Raw genomic sequence first — 23,436 nt, forward strand, 5'->3', positions numbered from 1 at the left:
CAGATCTAGCCAATGGACAGGACATTCTCCACAGATGAGTGAAGAGTTGGGTCTGACCTTCACACAAACTCTGCTGCCCCATATTTGACCACGTCTCCTTGATGGGGAGGCCCAGTGGCACTCAGGGGAAGGATAGCAGGCTACCAAGAAGAGACTTTATACCCTACGATCATATATACAGGGGGAGGAGGTCCCCCTCAGTCACAGTCATAGGGGAGGGGAGTAGGGTGAAAGTGGGAGGGAGGGAGGAATGGGAAGCTAGAAGGGATGGGATAACAATTGAGATGTAATATGGATGAATTAATAAATAAATAAAGTAAAAAAAATACAGAGCTGAATCAACCATATAGTAAACTGTCACTTTTTGTTGTTGATTTATTTTGAGACAGAGCCTCACTGGAACTCTATGTAGACCAGGCTGGCCTTGAACTGAGGAAGATCAGTCTGCCTCTGCTTGATGCCACCATGTGCAGCAATCCTTGACATTTCGAAGAAGAGGAGCGCTTCAGCACTACAGCTGCTGGGGGACTGTATGCTATGCAGTAAATAAATAAATAAATAAATAAATAAATAAATAAATAAATACGGTACATTTATAGAATGTTAGGGTGGTTTTTTCCCTAAAAGTTCACTACCTTTTACAAATAGGGCAGGGTTAGGGTAGGCTGAAGAGGTGGTTTAGTGGTAAAGAGCACTGGCTCTTCCAGACGACCAGGGTTCGATTTCCAGCTCAATTATTTGTAACTCCAGATACAAGGGATCTGATATCTTCTGCTTCTACATTCATGTGCTCAAGGCACACAATCAGGTAAAACACAAAATAAAATAAGTTTTAAAAATATAGGATTTAACCATTCTTGAGGAAGAAGAGGGAGATGGGCTTGAGATATGATTCTTGCCTCACACTGAAGTTCAAGTTAGAGTCAACCAAAGAAATACTAACGGATACCCAAAAGCATGCATGGAATGCACTGCATGGTGTGACCACTTGTTGCTTTCAAAAATGGTACTTTAAAACCTGTATTATGTTGTGTCACTGTCTTAGTCAATTATGCTATGAAGCGACACTACGACCAAAGCAGCTCTTATAAAAGAAAGCATTTTATTGGAGCTTGCTTACAGTTTCAGAGTTAGCCCTTTACTATCATGGCAAGAGAGCATGGTGCAATGCAGGAAGACATGGCACTGAGGCAGTAGCTGAGAGCTACATCCTGATCCACAGGGCAAGAAATAAGGAAGGGATGGGGGAAAGAGATGGAAGGAGGAAGAAAAGGAGGGACAGACACAGACACAGATAGACAGACTGGGCCCTGGTGGGGGCTTTTGAAAACTCAAAGCCCACCTCCAGGCACATATGAGTGGTGGTTTGAAGGAAAATGGTCCCCATACCTAGTCATTAGGGAGTGGTGATATTTGAGAGAGATTAGGAGCTGTGGCCTTGCAGGACTAGGTGTGGCCTTGTTGAAGGAAGTGCATCAATGGAAATGGACTTTGGGTTTCAAAAGTCCAAGCCAGTCCCAGTGTTTCTCCCTCCTGCCTGCAGATCTAATTAGAATTCTCAGCTTCTCCTCCAGCACTGTCGGCCTATGTACTGCCATGCTCCCCACCCTGGTAAAAACAGACTAAACCTCTAAACTATAAGCCAGCCCCAATCAAATGATTTCTTTTGTAAGAGCTGCCTTGGCCATGGTGTCTGTTCACAGCAGTAGAACACTAAGTAAGACAATGAGCTCCTGCAGTCATTCTTAGTCACACCACCTGAGCTACCTTTCACCAGCACTTTTCATAAGTTCTACTGTCCAGTTTGGTGTTAGTGCACATGTAGCCTCAGCACTCAGAAACTGAGGCTGTTGTTGAAGTTGTTAAACAAATTGCCAGACGAAAAAATGGGAAGAATTCCTACCCACTGACACTTTTTAAAAAGTGTTGTTAAGTTTTAGTGTTTTCCGTTTATTGTTTTTCTTTAACAAACTGAAGAGATACATAGCAACACATTAGTGTATCTGGATATTCCTTAGGATGTCTTGATTTTTTATTAGATTAGTAGAGGAAAAGACACACAAAATAAAAGTCTGAATTTACAGGATGTATTTGAAAACTTCTAAATGAGATTTCAGGTGATGAATGTATTACTCCTCCATCTGTAAAGAAAGTTTCAATCACAACAACCTATGCAATGTGAGAAGAAACTTCTGTACTCAGTGCTCTGGATGCATCTGAAAGTGGAAATAAGAGGAAAACAGAAGAACCAACCACAGATTTCCTTCAGAAAAGAAACTCATCTTATCACATCTGTTTATGTACGAGAAAGCTTCCAACACAATTCCCTACTTCCTTTTCTTGCTAAGATTTATTTTTATGTGGCTATGTATACCTCTGTGAGTTTATGTGCACTATATGCATGCAGGTGTCCACAGAAGCCAGAGGGCATCAGATTCTCTAGAACAAGTTACAGTTGTCGCCACCTGAGATGGCTGCTGGGAACCACAAGAGTAGGCTCTCTGCAACAACAATGCTCGACTTTGTGTTCTTGTTGCTGTGATCATCCTGACCAAAAGCAACTTAGAGAGGAAAGGGTTCAGCTAATGCTCAGCCTGCTTGCTCTTTCTTTCTTCCTTCCTTTTTTTGTTTGTTTGGTTTTGTTTGTTTGTTTGTTTGTTGTTTTCAAGACAAGGTTTCTCTGTGTAACCTGGGCTTTCCTAGAGTCACTTTGTAGACCAGGCTGGCCTCGAACTCATAGAGATCTGTCTGCCTCTGCCTCCCTAGTGCTGAGATTACAGGTGTGCGCCACCGTGCCCGGCTTCAGCCTGCTTTTTGATACAATCACCTACCCAGGGGTAGCACTGGGGCCCTCTTGCAGTAACTAGTAACTAAGAAAATACCTCATAGACATGTGAGCAAGCCAGTCTGCTAGAGATAAGTCTTCAGTTGAGGCTCCCTTTTTCTTCTCAGGTGATTGCTCTCACAGATGGCATCTCACAGCTAAGAAAATGTCACTGTAATCAGTTGAATTCAAAAGTAAGCCAGCATTCAGGAGACAGAGGCATGCGGATCTCTGTCAGCTTGAGGTCACTCCAGTTTACAAACTGAGTTCTAGGCCAGCCTGGGTTATATAATAAGACTCTATCTCAAAACAAAAGCTGTCTAACTTGAACCTGTCCACAAACAGAAAACAGGTAAACAAACAAAAACCTACAAAATTGCTAAGGTCTCTGCTCCAGCTTCTCAGCCTCTGACTGGATAAGTGTTATCTTACCCAAATCTGTCACCAGGAACTCTGGGAGAGGAAGGTAAGCCAGGGGTTACCATCTGGCTTCATCCTTCATAGCACTGAACTTTCATTTACCTCAGTCCTCTATACCTGTTTTTCAACTCAGTGAAGTAGAGATAAGTGATGAATAATTATGCATCCCCATATTCAAGCACCCTTTAAAGACAATTTGGTTGTCTTTAAGTGACAACTATAATTGGTTGGTTTAAATGACAATTATATAAGTCACATAAATAATTTCCTTTCTAGAACAGCCTCGTTCAAATTTAAGAAGAATTCATTATAGCAAGTCAGAGTTGAACGGAACAGAGACCAACGATCACATTTAACCTCTAGATTATAGATGATCAGATGTGTGGGGGTGGAGGACCAGCTCCAATACTTACTCTAGTTAGTCACTGTATTGATTTTAGATTAATAGAATAACAAACAAAAAAGTCCTTCTTGATGTGTTAATATAATTTTGGTAGACTGAAATCACACACAATTACTATGCATATAATATTATTTCAAGCCAATTTCAAATCCTATCATTTCCAGAAGTTTGAGCAGTGTGCCATAAGAAGTAGATACAGGGGCTGGAGAGATGGCTGAGAGGTTAAAAGCCCTAGCTGGATTCCCAGCACCCACATGGTGGCTCCTAACTCTAACTCTGGTTCCAGTGGGCTCAATCCCTCCTTCTGGCCTCAGCAGGCACCAGACACACATGCAGGCAAAACATCTAAACACATAAGCTAAAATAAAGAAATAAGGACGACTTTTTTTGAAGTGATACACTGGAAGAGTGACAATGTCAACAGAGACTCAACATAAAGATCCATCCTAGCACTTATTAGAATGGAAACAGCATTAATTGGGAGGCCGCATTCCAGGTAGACACTAACCTGAGCAAAGGTAACAAAGCGCGCCAGGAGGAGGCGTGTGCAGTATAAAAGACTAAGATGCAAAGGGTTTGTTCCAAACACTGGATGAGCTTCTTGGGAGAAAAAAAGTTATATTCTTAGTAAAAATCCACATTCTATTTTAGGTGAATTTTAGAAACTTAGGATGGAAACTCAAGCTAGCTAGCTAGCCAGGAGTCTATCTGAAGATTCTCAACCAAATATTCTTTCCTTACGCATCTACTCATGCTTGCTTTCCTGCAAATGACTCTTCTGAGAAAGGAATCTTGGGATTGGTCTGGTACATTTTTATACCTGGAAGTCTGAAATGAAACTTTTACATGGTCTCATAACTAAGTATAGGGGTGGGGAGAAGGAGAATGGAACCGGGAACTTCACTGCATACCCCAGGATTGGCACAAATCTCACTATTTCGAATAGGATGGCCTGTAACTCAGGTAATGCTTTCGCCTCAGCCATTCGAGTGCTGGAATAACAGCTGAAGGCAGTACTCCCAGCTCCCATTACCAAATTCTTAAAATGTTTTAAGAAAGGTGCAGGCGTGATGGTGCATACATTTAATCCCAGCACCTGGGAAGCAGAGGCAGGTGGATTGCTATGAGTTTGAAGCCAGCCTGGTCTATAAAGTGAGTCTAAGACAGCCAAGGCTGTCACACAGAGGAAACCCTGTCTCGAAAAATCTAAATAAGCAAACATAATGCTTTAAGAAAAAAATAATAAATCAACGGAAAAATTGAGAATAAACTTGCTAAATCATTTGGAGCTTCTAACAGGGGGTGAGTGGGGTGTAACTACTTAAACACTTGTCCTCCTCCATCAGGGAAGGCCGTGCTTTTCAACTAAGCGCACTGCATTGGGAAGGACACTCATGTGTAGGAAGCAGAGTAAGCACTGGATAATCCCAGCGGAGGCGGATCTCTGTGTTCCAGGCCAATCTGGTCTATAGGGAGAGTTCCGGGACATCCAAGGCTACTTGGAAAAACTGTGACTCGAAAACAAATAAACAAACAAAAAGAATAAACACTGGAAAAACCAAGATTTTCAATTATGTGGGCCTATTTTCTTTAATAAAAGAAAATGAATAACACCCAGTCCCCTAGAATGCCAGAGTGAAAAGTGGTCAGTCACCCTGATGGTCTTTTTCTCTGCTGTGAGCCAGCTTTCCTGAATCCCCCCAGATCCTGAGCCGTTTAGACCCTAACCCTGAGCTTTGTCTCCCAAGTAAGTAGAATGCACCTCTATGAAGGAGGCCCTGTGTACTCTGCATCCTCCACCAACAGAATCTACCTTTATGCTTGCCACAGATCCTTCTCTAGGCCCTAGACACAGGTCACAAGTTCTATGTTTAATTATGTAAGGAAAATAAGCCACAGGGTCAGTCCCTGGAGGTCTTGACCTAGTGCCCACAAAAATGGCACTGGTCAAATTTGCATTCTTCTCTCTCTCTCTCTCTCTCTCTCTCTCTCTCTCTCTCTCTCTCCCTCTCTCTCTCTCTCTCTGTTTTCCTGCTAGTGGCAATACCTGAAGGAACCCTTAAACACACGTGGAGGGTAAGTGACAGACATCCACCTGGCGAAACGAATCAGCCTGATCAACTATGGTGATCAATAGGGAGGTGTATGTCATGTCCAGATAATTCTCACACCCAAATCTATCCAATTTGGCTGGGGATTGAACCCAGGGCTCTGCACAGTCCAAACACACACTCTATCCCTAAGCTGTAGCCCAAGCCTTAAGAATAATTTTTTAAAATTACATTATTATTTTGTGTATGAGTGTTTTGATTGCATGTGTCTGTACACCATATGCATGCTTGGAGGCAGAGGGAGGTGGATCTCTGTGAGTTCGAGGCCAGCCTGGTCTACACGGTCAGTTCCAGGACAGCCAGGACTTCACGGTGAGAATGTATAGATAAAGCCTGAACATCAATAACATGTTTTTTCCTTTTGGTTTAGGATATATGATGATGGATGCCTATAATTCCAACACTGGGAGGTATAGCAGGAAGAAACTGGGTTTAAGTCCAGCCTAACCGAGAATCTATCTCAAAACAAAACAAGTTCCGTCCTATAGTTCTGGGGGTGGGGGCTGTTGTTGGTTTTTTTTTTAATTCATTTATTATGTATACAGTGTTTTGCCTACATGCACACTGCAGGCCAGAGAGGGCATCAGATCACATTATAGATGGTTGTGAGCCACCATGTGGTTGCTGGGAATTGAACTCAGGACCTTTGGAAGAGCAGGTGGCGCTCTTAACCACTAAGCCATCTCTCTAGGCCCCTATAGTTCGGTTTTAAGTGAAATAGTAAGAACAATTAAATCTAAGTTTAAATACAAATAATGCACCTAATGATCACTAAATACTTACGATGGTCGGTCCTCAAGAATCAGGGCAGTGGTAGAAAGTGGCTCAAACTCAAAATTCTTACGTCTTGAAGACTGAGGTGGTACTTTACAGGTCCTCCCTGTTCGAGCTTCATACTCCTGGAGCAAATAAGGATATAATTTATGTAGAGATTTTTCTAATTTTCAGTATGTATTATTAAACCTGTATTATTACAGGCATTATGCTATAAGGGATATAAAATATGAAGAAAATAAGTAATTTCTCTTTTATTTCCTGGAGTAGCCTAAATTATGAATTTATATTCATAAAAAGTACCAAAAATGTGTTAGGAGAAAAAAATGACAGAAATACCCTAGATGAACTTAGGGGATGGTCTTAGGGACTCTTTGTATTGATGCCCTCAGTAGTATCATCTACCTAAGTTTGAATAATCTACAGGCTGATAGACTTACTTCCTATAGCTGAGATGAACAATGGACATGTTGAGACAGGACACAGACAATACAACTGTCATGCTCAAAAGAACTCTCTAAAGGGGACCCCAAGATTCTAGTAAAATGGTGGTTTTAGGTTTCAGGATTTTGTGAATCTAGCTACTATAGGTATAGACAGCCCAAAAGAAGAAAGTCTTCATCTTAAATCTAATTTTAAACAAGTTACCAACACCTCACATCTAAAATTATAGCATAAAACACAATACACTAAATAATATTCCTTTAATTCATTGAATCTGATATTCTATTAAAAGATACAATGTTAATATGGTCTTTGTAGAATCATTTAAATATCTCCAATTAAGATTTGTTTTTGTTTTTGTTTTTTCAAGACAGGGTTTCTCTGTGTAGCTTTGACTGTCCTGGACTCACTTTGTAGACCAGGCTGGCCTTGAACTCACAGAGATCCGCCTGCCTCTGCCTCCCCGAGTGCTAGGATTACAAGCATGTGCCACTGTGCCCAGCTTCTATTTGACAATTTTAAAAGAAATGTTTACAATTTTATAAAATCCATTCCTTGAAATTGACCTAAAATCAGTATTAAGTTTATTCACTTATAATTTCTGTGATTCATATTTTTCTCCCCCTTTAAAGAAAATAAAAAGCAGCCTGGGTCTGGTGAGCTTGCTCGGCAGTTAAGAGTACTGGCTGCTTCTGCAGAATCTAGAGCTCGGGCCCCAGCACTGATGAGGAACAGCTCACAACCACCGCTAACTGCAGCTCCAGTGGATCCTGACAGCCTCTGCAGGTGCCTGCATGTGCATGCACATTCTCACGTGTACACACACACACATGCACATCTTTTGAAATTCACCTAGTAACTACAAAAGACATTCATTTATGTGAAGAAAACTAAACGTGTGTTTAAAGTAGTCAGAAGTTTCATTCTCTAGTGCTAGGCTACCATAGCCTATAATTTTCTTTTCTTTTTTTTTTTTTTAATAATAACACATTTTTATTGAAAATTAAAAATAATTCCTATTACATCTCATTTTCTATCCCATCCCATGCATCCTCCCATTCCTCCCTCCCTCCCACTTTCACCCCAATCCCCCTTCCCTATGTCGGTGCATAGCCTATAATTTTCTATATGATTGTTACATATTTTGCAACTCAAAGCATTTCTTTCTACTGAATCATGATAATGTAAAATATAAACTTACTGCATTTAAGGCAATAATGACCAACTTGAACTTTCAGCAGAGAATACAAACTGTAAAAGATGATATAGCAGGACTGGAGAGATGAAGACCCACATGGTCAAAAAGGGAACTGACTCCAAGTTGTCTCTGACCTCAACCTGTATGCCATGAACGTTTCTTTGTACACACACACACACACACACACACACACACAAATGTACTTTTTAAAAGTAATATAGCAGCTGGGCATGGTGGTGCCTGTTTATACTCCCAGTACTTGGGAGTTAAATGCAGATCTCTGTCAAATTCCAGGCAAACCAGAGTGAGATCCTAATTTAAAAAAAGGGAGGGGGGGAGTTTAAGAAAAAAAAAAACTATTAAAAAAAAAAAGAAAAGAAAAGAAAAGAAAAAACCTGTTTTGTGATAGATCATAGCTCACTTATTAGGTGTAGGTGTGCGTGTGTGTGTGTGTGTGTGTGTGTGTGTGTGTGTGTGTGCGTGCGTGCGTGCATGCACGCTTGATGTCTACATTAAACTTGTTTGGTGCACAAAAAGAAAAAATAAGAACTTAATTATGGTGCTGCCAAAAAAACGTTTCTTCTCTCCCCTTCTCTGTCTCTGATACACACACACACACACACACACACACACATTTTTGACAAATTCTTACTATATAGCATTAGCTGGCCTGGAAGTCACTGTGTAGACCAGGCTACCCTTGAACTCACAGAGATCTGTTTACTTCTGCTTCCCAGGTGCTGGGCTTTTAAAAACATATATTGCCATGCCAAGCAAAATTTTTAAGTTTAAAAAAAAAATAATGTGTATTGGTGTTTTGCCTGTATTTACGTCTTATCACAATATTCATGAAACGGCTGCAGAGGCCAGGAGAGGGCACAGCATTCCCTAGAACTGGAGTTACAATCTTGTGAGCCACCATTTGAGTGCTGGGAATCAAGACCTGGTCCTCTGGAAAAACAGCCAGTGCTCTTAACTGCTCAGCCATGTCTACAGGCCCAAGATTTGTACTCTTAGCACATTCTCTAAGCACTGCTGATAGACCCTGTGTGTGAGAAGCAGAACGGCAGACTGTCACAGAATCACTTCATGTACATAAACACAAATCTGCTGTCTTAGTGTCTATGCTACTTCTAAACGCATTTGATGTTTCAGTAACTTATCTAAAGGTATTTTGGATAAAATCTAATTTTCTAACCTTAGAGTTACTCTACATCCCTGATGTGACAGCTGTTATTGTTTGGACTTTAAATGTCCCCTAAATACTCACATGTAAAATACCTCGTCACCAGTCTGTGTACAATGTAAGGTGGTCTACAGCCTGCAGAAGGCAGCTAGTGGGCAGATGGTAGGTCACTGAGGTCATATACTCGAAGGAGCAACAGTGGGGGATCTTCTCCCCATCTTCTGGGAGGTGCATAGCTTGTCTTTAAAAAAATGTCTAGTCTGAGGCTGAAGAGATGGCTCAGTGGTTAAGAGCACTGCCTGCTCTTCCAAAGGACCCGGGTTCAACTCCCAGCACCCACATGGCAGCTCACGACTGTCTGTAACTCTAAGGTCTGACACCCTCACACCAATGCACATAAATTTAAAAAAATTTTTTTAAATGTCTAGCCTTTCCTCTCACAACTCGCTCTCACACCTTTATGGCATTTTGTTTATTGTTTATGTGTACCTGTGTGTGTGTGTGTGCACAGGTGCATGTGAAGGTCAGGGGAACCTGCATCACTTCTCTCCTTCCACAATGTGGGTGTTGGGGATCAAACTCAGGTTCGTCACGTTTGGCAACAGGTGCCTCCACCCACTGAGCCATGTTCCTGGGCCTCGTAAGTAGCCTTCATCTCGGGTTCCCCACCACAGTGTCTGTCTCACTACATGCCAGAAATGTAGACAGCTTACCATGGACTGAAGCCATGGGCCAGCATAAACTTTTGCTCCTTGTGAGTTGACTTATATGGGCAATACTTAGCATGCCAGCCACTTCACCACAGGCAGCTCATTCACTGTCATTTCCTCGCTCCATTTTCTCTATCTAAAAAGGCTTTCTCTGTCTTGTCTTCCTAGCCAGTTCTACCTAGTTCACTATAATACACAATTCACATATTACATGTGCAGAGAACCACTCAGCCGTATTTTCGTATGCTGAACACAATTCTGCTAGCGCACAACCACTCCATATATTTGTTTCTATACCAAGAACCTAAATCATGTGTATTATGCCAGTCAATGTTTGTTAAGCAAATAATTCATTCACTGGAGTGAAAGCAAGATGATCTTAAGGAAGAACCGAGGATCAGTTCAAGATATTTGTCATTCCAACTCTGCTAAAGTCCTAGAGTTCTCCAATGCCACACGTGCAGTTGCTAGCACAGCTAGATATTCTGCCACAGTGTGCCTTGGATTCCATAGCTGAAAAGATCTATCAGAAAAAACAGACAAGTGAAATCTTACAAAAGCATCTTTGTTTGTGTTTTGTTTTTTGAGACAGGGTTTCTCTGTGTAGCCTTTGCTGTCCTGAACTCACTTCATAGACCAGGCTGGCCTCGAACTCACAGCGGTGCACCTGCCTCTTCCTCCCAAGTGTTGGGGTTAAAGGCAATGTACTACCACGCCTGCCTACAAAAGCATCTTTTAAGAAATAAACTATCAAGTTTAGAAAGCTATCTCAGTGGTTAGAGCACTGGTTGCTCCTGCAGAAGACCCAGGTTTGGCTGATCACATGGCAGCTCCCACCCACCTATAACTCCCATCTCGGAGGATGTGATGCCGCCTTCTACCTCCACAAGCACTGCAGATACATGGCGCACAGACATATGTGCAGGCAAAACATCAATACATATAAAAATAAAGGTTAATTTTAAAAAATAAAATAACATATTGAGCCTGAGTTAAAAAAAGGAATCGACGTGATAAATGGACTCTAATACAACTTGACCCAAGCCTGGGAAACTTCCAAGTGAAAAGGATTTGATCAGTTACAGTGTCTTTGCTAATCCCACATTTCATTCCACAACCTATAAATCAAGAGGAAAAAAATCATACTTAAGTTAAAGCTTAGTTAAAATGTTAGGCCAAACATGTCATCACTGTCTGTCTACAGCAGCAGTGCCTTGACGTAAGCATCACCTAGTACTGTTAGCTCATTGTCTGAAGTCTGATCTTAAGCCAAACCTAATATAGAAACCTGAGATAAACACAGAAGCAAACTTTTAACATAACTTTGATATTAAGACTACTACTGAAATAAAAAAGCAGAGTATTTTCAAACTATAGATTATTTTAAAGACTCTTTTCTGGTTATGGAGAAAGACTATCACTAAAATTCTCTTAGCGTGTTTGTTAGCTTGCACTTTCTCTGTGTCTCTGTCTCTGTGTCTCTGTGTCTCTGTCTCTGTCTCTGTCTCTCTCTTTCTCTCTCTCTCTCTCTCTCTCTCTCTCTCTCTCTCTCTCTCTCTCTCTCTCTCTCTCTCATTGCTTTTTTCTGTTACGGTTAATATCCCCAACAAATATAATCTCAGAATTGTTTTCAGTTCCTCTCCCAATATTTAAGCCACATAAGCTTTAAAAATGAAATGTATACATTTACTAATTAATAGAAAGACATAATAGTTTATCAACTATGAATGAAAAACAGGGAAAGGAAGTTACTCAGCTACCCTTGTATAATAAGTTTAAAGACTTTGCAGAAGTAAACTCCTAACACAGCAAGACCCTGGACATTTTAACAGTGCTGAAGAACATTATTTTGTAGTATTTAGTAAAATTTTATGCAAAGGGTATCTACAGTTAAACAAAATTAATGAAAATCAATTAACTTGTTCACAAAAAAGGCAAAGACTTGTCCAAAAACAAATATTTAAGTAAGCAGATTGATCTTGTTTTTAAAGACTGAACTCACTATGTAGCTGCTCCTGTCCCCTCCCACCCCTCTCCCCACTGTGAGTGCAGGATGGCAGGCATGCCTCACCACACCGCGAGTGCAGGATGGCAGGCATGCCTCACCACACCGCGAGTGCAGGATGGCAGGCATGCCTCACCACACCGCGAGTGCAGGGATGGCAGGCATGCCTCACCACACCGCGAGTGCAGGATGGCAGGCATGCCTCACCACAGCATGAGTGCAGGATGGCAGGCATGCCTCACCACACCGCGAGTGCAGGATGGCAGGCATGCCTCACCACACCGCGAGTGCAGGATGGCAGGCATGCCTCACCACACCGCGAGTGCAGGATGGCAGGCGTGTCCCATCACACCTGGTTTGTGCAGTACAGGGCTTAGTGCATGCTAGGCAAGTGTTCTACAAACTGAACTACAACTCAGCAAAGAAATCAGTATTTTAAAACATTTTTTTCCTTGCCAGTCAAGTTCCATTAAAGTGACTTAATTGCTCTGTTCAAATTTCTTTCAAAGAATGACACAAGTATTGATGAGAAACATGGGCTATCATCCCATTACAAAGTCTCATTTTCACAAGAAGGGCAACACAGAAGTAATGACACACACACACACACACACACACACACACACACAAATTCATTTTTTATTGAAAAATATGTCAGATTGAAATAAAGATTGAAAGGGGTCCAGTCAATGCATTATCCAACTCTACTGTAATTACTCATAAGATGCTCATTTGAAATCATTCCTGCTTGCAGTGTGGATAGAGTACAGTTAGAGGCTAACTATACCCAACTTTATCTATCAACCTAGAAATGCCAGCTATCCAGGTCAAGGGAACAACAACATAGTGATATACTAGAAATTCAATGTTTAATATGGCTCACCAATGGTTCAAAAGGCCACAAGCAGGAATTTCACACCTGCAAGAGAACACATGTGATCATCCTCAAAAAACAACATGATGGATATTCTTGTGGCCTGGAGCTTGATCATTACGTTAAGGGCCCGATTTCTGTCTGTGTGAGTTTGCTATTAGACTGGAACATACTTCGTGTTCGCTTTGTTTTGCTTTGCTGGTAATGGGAGGCCATATATATGACAGCCAAGTGACGGCAATGGAAGTAAACCCAGGGCCTGTGTATGGCAGGCAAGTGCTCCACCATTAAGCATTTTTATGCTTCTTTATTGCTAACATGGATAACACTAAAATTGACCAGTTTTTAACATATTTTACTATATGAATAAAATGTTTTATAAAAATTTAACAAACTTTCACTTAGAAACTTCATATATTTATGAAAAATTATATAAAAATGACGGTTAAATTTCACATACATAATACATAAACACATTACGTATGGTGAAGCTTTCATGAATAAGTTGCAGAAAAATACATCACATATTGAATATAAGTACTCATGCAAAAACATTTATAAAATAAATTTCAATTTATTAAATGCTTTTATATGCATGTGTCTCTAAGTATGTATGTATGGAAGTGAGAGGACAACTTTCAAGATCAGTCCTCTCTTTCTACCATGTGGGTCCTGCGTACTGAACTCAGGTCATCAGGCTTGGAGGCAACGCCTATTCCCTCTATGCTGTTTTTCTCACTGGCCAAAACAAAAAAATATAAAAGGTGTAAAAATGGGATGGGGAAAAGTAGAATATAAGTATCATCCTATAATGTTTGATATTTCATAAAAAAACAATATTCTTATTTAATTGCTTAGTGTATAATTTTATAAGTGCCTTTCCAATAAAAACAAAAGAAGGAATTATGGTTCATAAACATAAACATTATAAGAAAGTGGCAACTCACTTTTGAATACCTGCTTTAAAAAATATCACTCGGGCTGGCGAGTGCTCAGATAAGAGCACTGGCTGCTCTCCAGAGGCCCTGGGTTCCATTCATAGCCCCTATGTAATTTACAACCACCAGGGCATCCAACAACCTTTTCTTGCCTGTATGGGCACTAGGCACACATGTGGTGCACAGCCATATATGTAAGCAAAGCACTCACACACATAAAATTTTAATTTAAAAAAGTTACCCAAAGGGGCTGAGGTATGGCTCAGCAGGTAAGAGCACTCTCCACAAGAGTGAGGAGCACCCACACAGAAATCTGAATGTAGCTGCACACTAGCCTGTCACACTATGCTCAGCCCTGTATCTTACTGCTTAGCCACCCAGAAGGCAGGCAAGACATCTTTACAATTTGTTTATATATGTATGTTCACAAAAGGTCACCTGTATTCCAGGGTGACTGAAAATTCACTATATAGCCAAGAAGGACGGTGCTCATTTCCTACCTCCACTTCCTAAGTTCTGGGACTACAGAAGTACATTGCCACATGGAGCAGGAACTTATTGTTTACCTTAAAACATTTTCATAAAGTTTTATACCTAAATTAGTAGCTATAATTCACTTCCTACAGCCTTAATAGCTTAAGACTATATCCTAAAATATTATGCAGTATCAACTTTCTCATGGCTGTACTGGAAATACCTTCTTTTTTCCTTATTTTTCCATTTCAGACTCTTTTTTAAAAATTTATTATTATATATACAGTGCTCTGCCTGCATGTACACCTGCAGGCCAGAAAAGGGCATCAGATCACATTACAGACAGTTGTTAGTCACCATGTGGTTGCTGGGAATTGAATTCAGGACCTCTGGAAGAACAGTCAGTGCTCTTTACCTCTGAGCCATCTCTCCAGCCCCCAGAATTAAGACCCTTAAGTATAAAATTAGAAATGAATGCATGGTAAAGGGTCTCAAATACAGTTTTCTATTATTAATGCTTTACAGTTTAAAAAAATCAAAGCTAAGGAAAAACGACTTTAGTTAGCTAGTTAGTTTCCAGTTAGACACAAAGTTGTAAATGTATATTCCTATAAAGAGAAAGCCATATCCAACTTGAGAAAGGACAGTTTTGGCAAAGAGGCCAGCAGAATGATATCAACAATGAGACAGGGACACACAGGAGGAGGGCCGTGGGAGGGGAAGGTGCTTACAGGGAAGCTAACAACGTGAGTGCAGTCTCCAGGACCCACATGGCAGACAGAGACTCAACTCCCCAAACTGTCTTCTGGCTTCAACACATACATGTTGGTATTCAAGTGTACGCAAACACATACAACACATGAAAAATGTAAAAAGGAAAGAAAAAAATGAGAATTTTAATAAACCTTCAGTAATAAGGCCATTGTGTGGCCTCTTGCAAGAGAATTTGATCTAGAAAAACTATAGACAAAAGTTGTGATTGGTTAGCAGGGTTTTTTTCCCCCAACAGTCTTACTTTGTAGCCCTCCTGCCTAAGGAGCCCAGGCTAGCTTCCAACTAATGGCAAAACTAACAGCAACCTACTTGCCTTCGGCTATTGAGTGTAAAAAGGGCACTGTGAGCTACCACACTCAGCTAGACAAAAGTTAATTTCACAATATGTATATACATGAACACAAACATGCAAACACACACACCCACACACACAACTTTATGATTCAAGAAGTTTCTGAACCTTTTTAGGTTAACAATGTACTTGGTGTCTCAGTAATAATCTTCATACAGCACACTCTAAAACAATGAAGAAGTGGCTCTATTTAACAAATAGCCATGTTTTAAGAATTCAGTAATAGTATCTTAATAGAGCGTTGGCAATGTAGCTCAATTAGTAGGGTACCTAGTTGGCGTAAGAGATTCTAGGATCAATCCCCAGTACTGCCCAAATCATGGTGGTGGCACACAGGTGTCTAATCTCAGCCAGTATGGAGATGGAACCAGGTGAAACAGGAGTTCAAGGTCATCCTCTTCCTCAGCCAGCTCCTGGTCCACCTGAGCTTCATAAGACCATCCCAGAACAAAAAAAGGAGGCTCAATGGCTAAGACGTCTTGCTGTTCCTTCAGGGGACCTACATAAGCAGCTCTCACATCTGTAACCCCAGTCCCAGGGGATCTGACATCCTTTTTGACCTCTGTGGGCACTAGGTACATACATAGTGCATAGAGATACTACAGACAAGACACCCATAACACATAAAATAAATATTTTAAAATAATATCTTTATACTAAGTAAGCATTAAGAAAACAAAACACACACACACACACACACACACACACACACACACACACACACACACAAGACAAAACAAAACACATAAAGCTAGGTGTGGTGGTGCATGCTTTTAATCCCAGCCTCATCTTAAAAGTCAGTTCCAGGCTAACCACAGTTATAAAATGAGACCCCTTCTACAAACACACACACACACACACACACACACACTGAAAAAACAATTTTTGGAGACAGTTTCACTGTGTAGCCTTGGCTGTCCTGGACTCACTTTCACAGAGATCTGCCTCCTGCAGCACTGGGATTACAGACATGTGCCGCCACCCCTGGCTTGAAAAGGTATTTCTCTTCCTTTTTTTTTTTTTTTTGAGACAGCCTCAGCTGGTTGAAACTCTAAATTTTCCTACAAGACAACCTAAAATCCAAAACTAGAATTATAGGCATGTACTATGATGCTCAGGTTTTATTTATTTATTTATGGTTTGGTTTGGTTTGGTTTGATTATGGTTTTTTTGAGACAGGGTTTCTCTTGTAGTCCTGACTGTCCTGGACTTGCTTTGTAGACCATGCTGGCCTCAAACTCACAGAGATCCGCCTACCTCTGCCTCCTCCCCAGTGCTGGGATTAAAGAGTGTGCTACCTCACCCGACTCTTTATTTCACTTTTAATTAATTTACTTTTTATTTTAATTTTAATCATGTGCATCTATATATGTCATGTGTAGGATGCCCTCAGAGGCAAGAGATGTTAAGAGTCCCTGGAGCTGAAGTCCAAGCAGTTGTAAGCCACCAATGCAGGTGCTGGGAATCAAACTGAGATTCTCTAGATTAGTAAGACCTCACAACTACTGCAGCATCTCTCCAGCTCCCACTACTGTTCATATGTACTTAGGTGCATGTGTGTGTGTGGTATGTGCATACACGTGCAGGTGTCCATGAAGTCTAGAAGGCAGTGTCTGAGTCCCTGGAACTGGAGTTGCAGGTGGTTACGACCACCTGATGCAGGTGCTGGGAACTGAACTCAGGTCTTTTGCAAGAGCCATACGCACTTTTAACTGCTCAGCCATCTTTCCAGCCTCAAGGTATTACTTTTACGGAGTATAACACAACCGGACCAGGGTCTGTTGCATACACTATATGAATTCCTCAACTCTTGTTTTAAGGTTAGATACTATCATCCTCATTTTAAATCCATACTATTTTTAATATAGTACCTAGATTTTTCTCACACCAATCTGAGAAAAACCATTAACAGTGCCAATGCCATTGAAAAGTATTTAGTACCACTTAGTGTCAAAACACCTTCTTTGTTAACAGCTTACTCCCTACCTGACATACGTGGGATTCCATTGAGTTTGCATCAAAAATATAAATAGCCTACATGTCTCCTCTACATGCCAAAGTAAGTAAGTGAGTAGGCATAAGGTTTGGGGAATCACAGCACTTAAAATTAATTAAATGTCTTTTTTTTTTTTTTTTTTTTTGAGATACAGTCTTGCAGCCCAGGCTGGCCTTAAGCTCCCTATAAAGCTGAGGACTTAAGAGGCATTTACACTGCACCCCGTTTATGCAGTGCTGAGGGATCAAACCCAGGACTTTGTACATGCATGCTAGCATGCACTCTACCAGAGGAACTACACTCCCTGACACAACAGTGCTTTAATTTCTGTCTGTTTCGATTTCTGCTTCTGAGACAGAGTATGACATGCAGCACTGCTGCTGTGAACCTGCTATGCTGATTACACTGCCTTGAATCTGCCACAGTCTTCCCTCCTCCCTGTGCCTCCAGAGAGCTGAGATTTATAGGCATATCCCACCGTGCCTAGCCAAGTATTTTTTTTTAATTGGTTTTTTGAGACAGGGTTTCTCTGTGTAGCCTTGGCTGTCCTGGACTTGCTTTGTAGACCAGGCTGGCCTCGAACTCACAGTGATCCACCTGCCTCTGCCTCTTAAGTGCTGGTATTATAGGTGTACTCCACCACACTCGGCTAGCCAAGTATTATTAAAGATCTAAAATGCATTGCTAAGAAGAAATATAAAAACAGAAATTATTACTTGGGAAACAAAAGAAACATTCATATTCAGCATATTTTTATAATATGAGTAATGATTAAACCTTTTAACAATTTTGCATAGGTGCTGGCTATATTAAATCTGGAAAACTACAATTGGATAAAAGAAAACAAAGTTTGTTTATTTGTTTGTCTGTATTGTTTATTATTTAGAGATAGGGTATCACTACGTAGCCCTGGCTAGCCTGGAACTTGCTATGTAGATTAGGCTGGTCTTGAACTCCTAGCAATCCTCTTACTTCTGCCTCCCACGTGTGAACGCTAAGATTAAAGGGGTGCAGCACTAGGCCAGGCTAGAAAGCTCCTTTTAAACACAAACTCAGAGTTTTAGAAGAGTCCAGGCTGACCCAGGTTCACTGCTTCCCAGTCTCACTAACCTGGCACTGAGCAGTGTGCAGCGGGAGTGGTTACCTAAGCTTCGCGACCCACCAGTTAGCTACTTGAGGATAACTAGGAGTGGAAATCAGCGCCTTATTACTCTAACGAATTTCCACAACCTCTTTGACTTAAGGCCTCTTTCTTTTTTTTTTTTAAATATATACTTTTATTTTATTACACATGTGTAAAACAAACTACATACAGCAGGGAGAACCATGTGACAATCACTATGAATGTAACATATACAGGCCTTTTTCTTTTTATGTTGCATGTAAGGTTAATTTTTAGAATAGATACAGTACTTTTAAATTAAAAAAATAGAAAAGAATTTCCACAACCTTAGCACACAGTAAACACTGTAGCTTCTCTTTAAAAAAAAAAAAAAACCCCCACACACAAAAAAAACCTAAGACAGCTACAGTAAGTACCTGTACTTCCAAAGTTTGTATCTATGAAAATGAATAATTTTCAAGAAAACAATACTTGGGAGCTGTTAGTGGCTAAACGAGCTTACTGCTCCTGTGGAGAAGCCCGGTGTCCTTCCCAGCACCACCACAGCTCAGTCATCTGGAATCTGGTTTCAGGGGCTCTGACCCTTCTCAGTTTCCTACCTTTGACAGCGCCAACCACACATACTGCTGTGCTTACAATACATAAAGGAAAATATTCATGTACAAAATATAAAAATAAATCTTTAAGAAAATAATTTTAACAAACTTACAAAAAAAACCAAAAACCTAATACTTTGAGATAGGCCCCACCGTGTGGTCCATGTTAGCTCTGTATTCTCTGTAGCTCAGCCTAGCCTTAAATTTGGGGTGACCCTGCTACCGCAGACTCTCCTGAGCTGTGCCTCTAGCCAAGCATGCTCTCACCTGGCATATAAACAATGCTTTAAAAGATCTAAGAAACTGCACGGTCTTATTGGTGCTTACCTGCTGAATAGTCTTGGATGTTTTCTGCAGATTTTCTATGGGAGGGACTTTACCAAATAATTTCCATCCAGGAGCACTATGGACAACTGATTTGAGTTCCTTTGTCCTTTTTGGGAACAGGTTTCTGAAACACAGGAAGTTCACACAAATTATTTCCCATAACCAGGGAACTATTAATTAGTAATTTTAATTTTAAGTATATTTATTTCCAAAACAAATTCATAATAATTTTAAATAAAATTATTCCTAATACTTATCAAATATTGCTTATAATATACAACTCAGTTAAGACTACCTGACTTGTACAGATGTTTTAGTAGAATCATCAATATAGATTTTTTTTTTTTTTGCAGGCAGAATATTTGATAGCTCAGGCTGACCTCCAAATACCTATATATCCTATGATAACACTGAACTCCTAAGCCTCCTGCTTCTACAGCCCAAGTACTGGGATTACAGGCACAAGCCACTGTGCCCAGCTATCAACAAAAATCCTGACAAGATAAATAATAAGGAAAAGTGAGAGCCAGAAATTAAATATATTCACTTTAAATTCATGATTTAAATACTTGACTACAAAAGCCGAGAATCTAAAAGTTTAAGAGCTTAGGTAACAATAATATTTTTTTAAATACTCGTTCTACTTTGTGTGGAGGTGTTACATGCCTCAATGTACGCATGCGCACCATGAACATGGGACCCTCTGGAGGTCAGAGGAGCGTTAGAACCCTCGGCACTACAGCTACCAACGGCTGTGAGCCACCGTACGGGGGGGGGGGGGGGGGGGCAAACCTGGGTCCTCTGCCAGAACAGTAAGAGCTCTTTATTACTTAGCCATCTCTCTAGCCCCAGGTAATACAATATTTTGAAAATTACTACTTAATTACTTTTAGTAATACTTTTTAAAATATTTGTAATAAAAGTGCATCTACTGCTGTCCCACAGTTATTAACTGCTTTTCCTAAAACAACTACGTAACAAAGCTTATTGCAGAAAGGCCAGTATTTAGTCACGGAAGAAAGTTGTCTCTCACTGAAGATCTAGCAAAAAGAGGATGCAAGGGGGAAAGACAGGAGGGAACAACAAGCAACTCAAACCACAGTACGTGGTCTATCAATTCTACTTATTATTACATTTATTGATCAACTGATGTGTGTGTGTGTGTGTGTGTGTGTGTGTGTGTGTGTGTGTGTGTGTGTGTACATGCTTTGCCACTGTGTGTTGAGTGGGAGTCAGAAGATATTTTGTGCGAGCTGCTTCTCTATTCATTCTGTGGGTTCCTGGGAGGGAATTCAGGGTGTCAAGCTTGGTGGCAAGTCCTTTACCCACTAAGGCATCTTACTTGACCCAATGGTTGATTAATTTAAATGTTTCATATATGTATACATTTTATCAACTTTGCCTCACAGTTCCACATTCATCTTTCAATATATGCTCTATGATAATAAAACTCTCTAAGTATTTCTAAGAAAGGAAGAAAAGAAGAAGGAATGAAAGAAAGAAAGAAAGAAAGAAAGAAAGAAAGAAAGAAAGAAAGATAGATAGATTAATTGTTCGGCTTCTCAGCAGAGGGTACTTAGAGAATGGTGACTGAGAAAGGGGTTTCCGGCAGCTGCAGAGCGGGCAGGATTACGGCCGCGGTACATTCATGAGAACACAGGCCCAGACTTCGTGGTCCCGCAGCACACTGGCAGCCTCAGCCTGGAGATGGCAGCCTGCAGCCCTCCCCACTTGGAAATCAAGCCCAGCAAAGCCCTATGAGCACCAGCGCGCAGCGTCTCTCCAGTCCCCTCTCACCTGCGTCTTGGACCTGACAGCTCTTGCCAGGCTCTCTTCTCTAAATGTTCCTTTCATTCTGAAACTCCTCCTTCTGTCCACATTAATAAACAGAAGAAACCTCTGTTGCCATGGTTTATGTAACAAATTACTGGAAGTGATGCCAACAGCAAAATTCATAAAATAAACGTAATTCTGAGCTGACCTTAACCAAACTTAAATGTCTACGCTTCAAAACACATCACTGACACAAACTGAGCAGCATATGAAAATAAGGTCACCCCTTCCACCAAAGTAGAAGTAAACTAGAAGTAGCTGGAAATAACTACGTCAAAACGTCAGAGCTTCATCAACTGTTTTTAATGACCAGATAGAGAACACTACTGCTCACTGAAATGTGAGAAAAATACATAACCCAGTCACCACGCCCCTACTCCCTGGAGCACCCCCTTCTCCCCCTGTGGCAATGGGGGTAGTAGTCGTTGTTCCTGGAGTGGATGACCAGTACTAGGGAAAACAGTGGGGAGACAGCCTTCAAATCCCAGCACCCATGGCCCTGGCACAGACATCAGCATCAGTTTCAGTTCTTGCCACACAGCATTTTGTGTGATTATCTATCAAAACACTAAAGGAGACAGGAACCTTTCCACTGCCCTTTTTGGAGCCAGAAGTGTAAGAAAAATTGCCATGTTATTAGCTTACCACAGAACTAATAAAACAGAAACCTGTAGCTATATAAAGAAATTATATACTTTGCAAAATTAGCTTGTAAAAATTAATGCTAGCTTTCATAAAACAAAAATCAGCAAGTGCCGAGAAATGAAAGAAACAGATTTAACATAGTCCCCAGAATGTCTAATTCTCTAAGACAACAACAAATAATGAAACATCTAGAGACACAAGACAAAAACCATCTCCAAAGAAGCCCAGACAATAGCATTATTACTGAAAGATGTTATATCAATGTAACCATTCTAGGGAAGACAGGAAGCCTCTGACAGCTAAGGAAGGGATATCTGGGGAAATGAGTGACCTAAATTAAAGTATTAACACATAGAAATTATTAAAAATAGCAAAATAATGTTTTTGCATCAAGAACACGTTCAAGAGTTTTAAAAGAGGGGCTGAAGGCTGGGCGGTGGTGGCGCACACCTTTAATCTCAGCACTTGGGAGGCAGAGACAGGTGGATCTCCTTGAGTTTGAGGCCCAACTGGATTACAGAGGGAGTTCCAGGACAGCCAGAGCTGTTACATGGAGAAACACTGTCTCGAAAGAAAACAAAACAAAAAGAGGTGCTGAAGAGATAGTTCAGCAGTTGAGTAAGTGCATATTGGTCTTCAAAAGGACCTGGGTTTAATTCGGCTCACAACTGCCTGTAACTCCAGCTCCAGGAAATCCAACACCCTCTTCTGGCCTCCTCAAACACTGTGCTCACATGCCCAAACCTACACTCAGACACTTAGATACACATGCAATAATTTAAAATTAAATATTTTTAAAGATGTATTTACTTTTATTTTATGTGCAGGAGTGGTTTGCCTATAGGTATGTCTATGAACCACATACATACCTAGTACCAGAAGAGGGTGCTATGTCCACTGAAAATGCAGTTATGGATGGTTGTGAGCCACCATGCAGGTGGCTAGGAGTCAAACCCAGGTTCTTTGCAAAGAGTAACAAGTGCTCTTAACCTCTGAAACATCTCTCCAGCTCACAAAATAAACAAAACAAACAAACAAAACAAAACAAAAAAACCAAACATAAGCAGCAGGCATGGTGGGTGTACCCCTTTAGTCCCAGCTACTGGGCAGCAGAGGCAGGTGGATCCCTGTGAGTTCAAGGCCACACCTGTCTACGTAGTAAGTTCCAGGACAGCCAGGGCTACCTAGAGAGAACCTGTTTCAAAACAAAATAAAACAACCAAATAATAAAAATGATACCCACAAAATATAAAAATATCTGTGAGTTGTATTTATTCTAATTCAAAAAAAGAAATGATAAACAGTTAACTTAAAATGTGCAGAGGGCTTGGGACACACATGCTTCTTCAAAGGTTTATAAATAGCCATTAGATGCACAAGAGAACACATAATATTTTCACTAAAAAAAAATACAAATCAGAGCCTACAA

At 40.7% G+C, this 23,436-nt stretch overlaps 1 protein-coding gene across 3 annotated transcripts in view; it reads right to left on the reverse strand.

Moving 5' to 3' along the window:
- The window catches only part of TBC1D12 (TBC1 domain family member 12), an 83,432-nt gene that overhangs the window by 35,430 nt on the left and 24,566 nt on the right, over nt 1–23,436 (reverse strand). For all 3 annotated transcript variants that reach the window (XM_084754945.1, XM_084754944.1, XM_084754946.1), the window contains exons 2-3: nt 19,530–19,653; nt 6,542–6,657 (exon numbers count right to left, since the gene is read on the reverse strand). In XM_084754945.1, coding sequence (XP_084611071.1) covers nt 6,542–6,657; nt 19,530–19,653 — 240 coding nt within the window. The remainder of the gene's footprint in view (nt 1–6,541; nt 6,658–19,529; nt 19,654–23,436) is intronic.

Source organism: Acomys minous, assembly GCF_964271855.1.
Source record: "Acomys minous genome assembly, chromosome: 2".
NCBI lineage: Eukaryota > Metazoa > Chordata > Mammalia > Rodentia > Muridae > Acomys > Acomys minous.